The sequence below is a fragment of the Microtus ochrogaster genome, unplaced genomic scaffold, assembly GCF_000317375.1.
Source record: "Microtus ochrogaster isolate Prairie Vole_2 unplaced genomic scaffold, MicOch1.0 UNK14, whole genome shotgun sequence".
NCBI classification, from domain to species: Eukaryota; Metazoa; Chordata; class Mammalia; order Rodentia; family Cricetidae; genus Microtus; species Microtus ochrogaster.
The window spans coordinates 378,795-387,069 of record NW_004949112.1 but is presented as its reverse complement, the minus strand read 5'-3'; the positions used below and the strand labels follow the sequence as shown (position 1 = coordinate 387,069).

Genomic DNA, 8,275 nt, shown 5'->3' with positions numbered 1-8,275 from the left:
CTGGAACTAGCTCTGTAGACCAGGCTGGTCTCGAACTCCCAGAGATCCGCCTGCCTCTGCCTCCCGAGTGCTGGGATTAAAGGCGTGAGCCACCATCGCCCGGCTTAAAAGAAGTTTTCTTATGAGTGTTCTGCGTGCATGTATGTATTGCGCCATGTGCATGAACTGAACCCAGTCTTTAAGAGCAGCACATGCTCTTAATTGCAGAGCTATCTCTTTAGCCCCAACGCCTGGCTTTGTAAAGTGGGCCAAGGATTGAATGCTGCATGCCTGCATGGCAAGCACTATCTACTGAGCCATCTCTCCAGCTATGGTGGTTTCAACGAGAATGACCTCTATGGATTCATATGTTTGAATACTTAGTCTCTAGTTGGTGGAACTGTTTGGGAAGGATTGGGAGGTGTGGCCTCATTGGAAAAGCTGTGTCATTATGGGTGGGCTTTGAGATTTCCAGACTCTTACAATCCCCAGTTCTTTCTGTCTTGTGGCTGTGTATTAAGATGTGAGTTCCTGGATGTTTTTTGCTCTACAGCCATGGAATCAAACTGTCTGAAACTGTAAGCCAAATGACGCACTGCCTTTTCTCAGCTACCTTAGCCATGGTGTTTATCACAGCCATAGAGAAGTAACCAAGAAGCCCAGAAGCCACCTTTGAATTCACTTTCTAGAAGCCGCCTGGGTGTCCCCACTTCCTCCTCCTTTGAAGAAGCTCACTCCATCCTCCATGTCTCTATCTCTGACTCTGGCCTTCCTGCCCCCTTTCTAAGGACCCATTTGAGTAATCCATACTAATGGCCTCATCTCAGCCACACCTGGAAAGACTCTTTGTCATGTAAAATGGCGACCTCGTCACAGGTTCCAGAGACATGCCGTATCTCTTTGGAGGGCCACAACCAAGCTACACTAGCTGCTTAAAAGCATTGCGACATCTCAAAAGATTTGCTTCTCAACCAGCTTTCTGAATTCTGTGCACGCTCACGTCTGCGCTGTGGTCTTGTTTCTTGGCGCTAACTGGACACCACTACCTGTGGTCCTCTGTCCTCATTCCTCGCTGTCTAGTCCACGTGTGGGCACAGTTATGGAGTCCTCGCCCTCATGCCCCACAGTACAGGACAGGATTCGTGATCTGTTTGTCCTTTTCTGACATGTTTCAGCCTGGAGTAGTTGGTCCTCCCAGGAGTCACCCGACAGTGGCGCTGGGAGCGTGAGCCGGAAGGCTGGGGACAAGGGCAGGCAGTAGTGGGTTCCTGGGTGGGAGCTGGGCTACAGTCAGGCAAGCTGTAGAAGTTCACCCGACCCCTGGGGCCCTCAGAGATGGTCTTCTTCATAGCTGATGCTCTCCTGTATCCGAGGCAGGCCTGGCATCCCCAGAGATGCTTGCAAGACTTCTCAGAGTTTATTGATACATGAACAAAATACAGAAGCGTTACAGAGGCAAAGCAGATGTAGGGACCATCCTGACACAGCGCCTTTACCCCATAGGGGCATCAGGGCAATACTGGGACCGGAACAACATCAGGTCATGACCTTTGAGACCCCAGTAGCACAAAGCAGTGCAAAAAGGAGGGGATCTTCAGAGTGGCATGTGGACAGGAGCTCTGGCCCTGGCTTTGGGGGGAGCACTTTGGTTTGGAGACAAGGCTCTGACAGACACTCAGGGCCACTTGGGCTGCACACTCATAGGCCGCATTTTCACAGACGGACACTCTCCATCAAAGTGCCAGACAGCACTGAGACTAGAATTGGCTGAGCCGCAAACACACATGTAGCCCTAGCACAGACACACTTGACATGCCCTTGGAGAAAAGGCACAGAACTTCAGGCTGGAAGCCACCAACAACCTAGAGCTACTTAGAAGGGTGTCATGGATACCTGGGCCCTGTTGAGACAGTCTATCATACATCTACAAAGCTGGCTTGAGGGTGAGCATGTGACACACAGAGGCACAGGCCTGGACCTGCTCCTCTAAATTCCAGAACATCAGGGAACCCTCTGAGGCTACAGAAGTGTAGACTGCTCCACAGCCTCTGAGCAAACCCTCATAGCTCTCCAAGGCTCATCCTCTTTGCTTTGGGAAGCTTGAATGTTACCCGAATCCCTTTTCCTTCTACTGTGCTCCTCCCATTGTTAGGACAGCCAGAAAAAAAAAAAAATGAAGCCACCAAATCTGAGCCTTAAGACAGCACTGGTTCCATTTTGATTTCAGTGTGTCAGGAAAGTCTCAGTCCCTCCACCAAAACCCAGACCAGAGTCACAGATACACTAGGCCTTCAACTACTGGGTGTGCAGCTCCATCCTGACCTCAAGCCATGTAGGCTTGGGTTCTAGAAGCTCTGAGAACTGGCAGTTTCCCACAAGCAGGTCTCCTCCCAAAGAGGGAGCCAGGATTGACAAGTGGGGCCTACTCTGGTCCCTTGTGGATGCTGTTCGCCATCCCACATACAGAGCACAGACAAGCTCTCTGCCCTAGTCACCTAGGCCAGCAGGAGGGAGAGAGTGGTAGGGGTGGCCCAGACAGCCCTGACACCCAGGCCTCAGGACCACTGGCAGGCACAGTCCGTAGGCTCCTGTACTGTGTAGGGCACCCAGGTGGCATTGGTGGCACAGAAGAGCTGCACAGAGCGACGCTGCAGTCCCACCTCACGGCAGCACTTGCAGAAGCGGGCATAAGTGTTGATGTTGTGGTTGTAAATGCTGGCAGAAGGGCATCTCCCATCACAAGACACCAGGTTCACCTGAAAAATAAGCATGGCAGCAAGGCAGTCTGGGAAAGATCTGCCTCCCCATTCCTGCCACCTCCCCCGAGATACCTATCCCCCATTCCCTCCACCCCCGAGATACCCATCCCCCATTCCCTCCACACCCCCCCGAGATACCCATCCCCCATTCCCTCCACACACACACCCCGAGATACCCATCCCCCATTCCCTCCACCCCCGAGATACCCATCCCCTCACGCACAGGCGTGTTACTCCTGCAATCGTTCTTGCGGATGGTCATGCGGATGGTCACCTTTTTGCAGGAGCGCCCATCTTCCTTACCTGGTAAGGGCAGAGTAGGTACAACAGTTATGCCCCAGACTGGCATCAGGGTGGGACAAACTGGTACCCACAAATTAATGTCCCTTTCCATCAAGGGGAAACTCTTTCAACCCAATGCCCTAGAAAAAAGGAGGCACCAAGAAGGGCAGCGGCATGAGCAAGTGAGACAGAGGAAGACACATGAACGGCCAGACAGAGCCTCGGGGCTCTGCACCATAAGATCCGAGATGAGGGCAGCTATCTTCATGCCCAGGCCCCAACACTTATTTGTCACCCTGCTGGAGCCCCTGGATACAGTGCCACACTCTGCCTGAGTTCCAGTGTTTCTGCTCTGAGAGGGCATCTCACAGTAAGATTCTGTCATGAGTGGAAACCTCAGGCCCAACTAGGATGCTCCACACAGCAAGATCCATGGAGGTTCCACAGCTCTCAAGTGGGAGTCAGGGATGGAAACTAGCAGTATAGAGTTTCTTCTGTCTGGATCACAGCTCTCCCAGACGGCCACTCAGGAGACCTTCTCTCACCTCACCTCCGTGAGCAGTTTTCTCCAGTACCCTCTACAAAAACCCCAGTGAGACCCCTCCTAGATCTTCTCTTCTGCACTGTTGGGGGAGGCTGCTCATTCATTTCAAGAAGAAGCCATGTAGCCTTCACCAGAGACAGACGTGCCAGAACTTTGCTGGTAAGCCACAGCTACATGGCGATACATAGATGAATAGAAATGGGTTAATTTAAGATATAAGAGCTAGCCAGAAATATGCTTAAGCCAATGGCTGCAAGCAGCTTCTTTATTAAAGAATAAAAGCAGCACACATACAGAAGGACCTCCCACACCATTGCACTTCCCTTCCTCAGCTCTCTCTGGTGCCTCCTTGGCCTATTCTGTCTCAGGCACAATCTGTTTGTTTACAGAAGCACATCTGTAATTGTATTATGGAAGCCTAAACGTGTAAGCTTTGGAGCCCACATCTCCAGGGCCTCCTTCACTGCAGGGTGAGTTCTGTTCTCAATGCCAATATTCTCTTTCAAGCCTCAATACAGATGGGCAGTTGTGGATTCTGGTTTGATGACTCGGACCCTGCAGAACTCAAAGCTGCCACCCTGTAATCTACTATACCCATTCTCCCACCACCTTCGAAAGTGACATCCATAAAGGTCTTTACACTATGGCCACAGCTCCTGAGTCAGTGGCTGGCACACAGTAGCACTCACTAGATACCCGCTAGAGGCAGATGGACTTGCCCTTAAGCCCACTGAGTCTACGAGAAGTCAACTGAATAGAATCCCTTCTCTTAACTTCTGAGACTCAGCAGAAAAGCGGGAGAATTGAGGGTTACCCTAGCCATGGCCCTGTGGGCACTGGAGTGAGCAAGGCTGAGTATCCAGTAGGAGAAAGCAATGGTGGCCTTAGACATGAATGAATATCAGATGACCTGTGGAAACTCAGGAGATATGGCTCAGTGCCTAGCAAGCATGTGGGCTAACTGGCCTTCACCAGATGCAGGGAATCTCCCCTTCCATTACCCCCAGAGCTTAGAGCCACCTAGAAGGAACACTTGAAGATAGCCATGTGTCTACCTGCCTCCCACCCTACGTGCTCTGAGACAAGTAACTGAGCAGCAGTGGACACTAACCCATGGAAGAGGAGTAGGTTTAATAGGGACCATGAGAAAATAAGCTGAGGAAACTGAGCAGAGGGGTGTAGGCCTCAGGCTACATGGGGGAACACAGAACATTCAGGAAGCATGAAGGTATGGGTCGTAGATCAGCCAGTTGAGGTCTAGAGTAGATCTTCCCTGTAGTAAGTGATGTGTACATAAAGGGGCTGAAAGTCTATGGTCCTTGGGACACAGGGTCTGAGCATCCTAGAAAGTCAAGTTTGTAAGCAAAGATCACAAGACTGGTTGGTCCATTCAAGTGTATGTGGTTAAGACGCTGGTTCCAAACATCCAGGGTTCCAGAAGCAAAGTGTGAGACAGAGGTTTCCCTCTGCCAGTCAGGGGTCTGGAAGCCTAAGCCTCCGCAAGGAGGCACCTTCAAGACTAGGGTTCATGGCGACATAAGAGAACCATGAGGGGGACAGAGTCTTCATTAGGGACAGAAGGAAGCAGATGACTTCCTGACTGGACTGGCTATTGTCTTTTATCTCCAGCAAGAAGCGGAGGCCTGGTATTGGGACAAATTCATGAGCATGTGACTTCTGGTCACCTAATTATTTGTGTCAGTGCCATGACTTTTAACTGGTGGGTCATTCCTTCTTCTACTCACCCTGAGTGCTACCATAGATACCAGGCTGGTAACACAGCCTCTTGGCCACCTATGTGCCCCCCACCCTCACACACTGCACCCCAGTCTCCACCCCATGCTCACTTACATGTCCTACAGCATCCTTCCAAGGACGGTACCACAGAGCCGCCAACCTAGAGGGAGAAGAAGAGGAGGAGGTGGGAAATTCATGTTCCAGGCCAGGAGCCAAGATTCCAGTGAGAAGCAAAACCAGTCTTAGAGAGCTGGTCTATAATCCCAGGAGGAGATCTACAAGTTCTAGGCCAGCCTGGACTATATAGTGAGTTCCAGGCTAGGAGGAATACGAAATGAAATCTTGTCTCAAAATCCAGCTAAATAAATAATATATAAAGAGTCTAAGTTAGTCTTCCTCCCGCGGCACCCCATGGCTCTGTAGGAAAGACTGAGCCAGAGATTCTGACTTGTTAAGCAAGCACTGTACCTACTAACCCACAGTCCTGTGTGTCTGTGACCTAAAGAGTCAACAATCTTCAAATGTCTATTGTCAATCTTCAGAAGCTTATTAGTTCAACTGCAACCCCCAATCCTCCAGGGACCCTCTTCTTTGAGGTGTGTCTACACCGATAGCCCTCCACAGCAGGCTGGAAACATGTCGTCCTACCACAGGACTAAACTTCGCATGCAGGTAGAAGCTTGGTACACATATTGGAAGAGTGTGCCTGTCTGCAGGCGTGTCAGTGTGTGGTGTGGGCACTGGCATGCTGAATGCACTGATGTCCCTATGGAGTATGACTGATAACAGCCTGGGGTGAGTCCTGGAACACTTGATAATGTGATTGATGCCTTGGTGTGTGGTCACATGATGTTTGTAGATAGGGGGTGTGATTGAAAAAGAACATGGAGAGATGTAGGTTTGGCATGCAGTGCTGATGCAGGCTCCAGCCCCCAGTAAAACATGGTGCCTTGGCGTGAAGGGGAAGACACTGACCTTGGCACACTCAGTTTCATTGAGTGGGGGGCAGCTGATGGGTGAGCGGACAAGTACGGCACCCAGGGGCGTGCTGCCACAGTGATGGCGGGCACAGTCTGCAATCCAGGAAGCACCAGGCTAGAAAGCACATGGATGGGCACTGAGAACTTCTGGCCAATGGACAGCCCAGCCTGAGGACATGCCCAGCTCAGGGCCCGGCTCTGCTGTTCCTCGTGAGTACCAAGCTCCAGGGTGGGGCCCAGAGAGGACCCTGCTCTTAGTGTCACTTTCCAGGACCCATTCCCAGGTGGGCTTAGGGGCTGTTTACCAAGAAGAGGGAAGTGGTGCCATTGGGGAAGGTGAAGAGGCAGGACACATTCCTGCAGGAGCCACAGCAGGCTGCCAGGTCCCGTGGGTGGTCATACTCCTGGTTCTGAAGGCCAGGGCAGAGAAAACAATTTCAGCCTCATGCCCACATCCGTCCTCCTGGTATCTGATATCTTCTTGTCTCTGACAGAGTCCAGGGCTCAAGCTCAAAAAGGAGACCCATGGCCTCCCTTCCCTGTGATCAGGCAGGCAGGTCTTCCATGTTTACCCAAAACCCCATTCCCACCAGCACTTAGACCCAGCCCCAGGGAACAAGGAGGTGCCCTGCAGAGGCATCACTGTAGTCACCAATGGTGGCAGCTTGGTTCCAGACAGACCTCAGTTTGAATCTCAGTCCCTGCTGTGCTTTTGATTAAGAACTCAACCTCCCTAGGGCTCACTTTTCCCAGTTGAAAGGCGGGAATAATTCTAATCCCTTTCATTCAGTCAGTATTTATTTAGGCTTTGGTAGAAGCCAGGCTTTAACTTAGTCCCTTTGCTGTGGTTGCTACCCCACCCCAAGTTGGGCTCCTCTCCATCGGGGTCTCTTGGGGCTACTCTGATGCCTACTCTCTAGACTCCATTTCTGGAGCTGATGAGGACCCGCCAGCCCAGCCCTTCTGACTACGTGTATCCCACGTGCACCCCACATTTTCCCTACCGCCTCGCAGTGTATGTCACAAAGGACAGAGGTGATGTTGATCTGGTAGAAGCTGGTGAGGGGGTCCAGCACATCTGTGCATCTGGACGTATGGCACACACCATCCGCTGAGAGCTCTACCACCGTCTGGCCTGGCTGCATCACCCCCAACTCACGGCTCAGACACACGGGGGCTTTCACTGGTAAAGGGAGAGGAACTGTCCTGAAGAGCCCAGTCACCCACTTGGCCCTCCCAGCTGACCCACCCGAGGTTCACCACCCTAGCCCTCCCGTCTCTACCCGTCCCCACTCACCACACTCATACTTGGCACAGCCACACACGTTCTCCTCACTGTGCATGAACCCCTCATCCAGCTGGGACTTTTCCCACTGTGGGTGACAGAGGAAGTCAGCTCTGAGTGGGCAGCTCAACCCCACCCTCGGGAATGGCCTGCTACTGGGCCTGCACTGGGCAGATGAAGATGGCACCCAGAAGCTCAGTCACTCTCCCCACGGTGCAGCATCTCGTCCTCAGATACTTGGCTTACACCTTACCTGTGCCCTAGTTTCTTTATCAGTTTCAGAGAAGAAGAATGGATGGGGAGGGGAACACAAGAAAAAAAATATGTCCTGGGACAACACACTCAGGGGGACCATAATCCAGAAGCTGCCCGCCATCACTTTAAACACACACTGTGACGGCCATGCAGCCTAAAGGCTAAAGGGCCACATGATTCTAGTCCTGGCTGTGATTTGCCAATGTCATGACCTTAATTTCAGCTTCCTTGTTCATATAACTGAGATCATCGCAGGCTCAGTCTCCTGAACTTGTCATAACAATAAGATAATTCATTTTAAAGACCTGGGAAGGTTCAGGCCTACAGTAAGGCCTCAGCAGCTGGCACTGTGATTATCACTAGAACCACCATCATTACCACTATAACCATCTATCTACATTAGTATCATCACCACCTCCATCATCTTCACCACCTCCATTATCTACACCAACTC

General features: G+C 51.6%; 1 protein-coding gene across 1 annotated transcript in view; it reads right to left on the bottom strand.

The window, feature by feature from the left end:
* Positions 1-2,534: 2,534 nt before the first annotated feature.
* Otog (otogelin) overlaps positions 2,535-8,275 on the bottom strand; it is a 70,017-nt gene continuing 64,276 nt past the window's right edge. Inside the window, exons 50-56 of the mRNA XM_005366751.2 lie at positions 7,579-7,654; positions 7,286-7,464; positions 6,587-6,691; positions 6,277-6,396; positions 5,416-5,461; positions 2,962-3,041; positions 2,535-2,735 (exon numbers count right to left, since the gene is read on the bottom strand). Of these exons, the coding sequence (XP_005366808.1) occupies positions 2,535-2,735; positions 2,962-3,041; positions 5,416-5,461; positions 6,277-6,396; positions 6,587-6,691; positions 7,286-7,464; positions 7,579-7,654 (807 nt within the window). The remainder of the gene's footprint in view (positions 2,736-2,961; positions 3,042-5,415; positions 5,462-6,276; positions 6,397-6,586; positions 6,692-7,285; positions 7,465-7,578; positions 7,655-8,275) is intronic.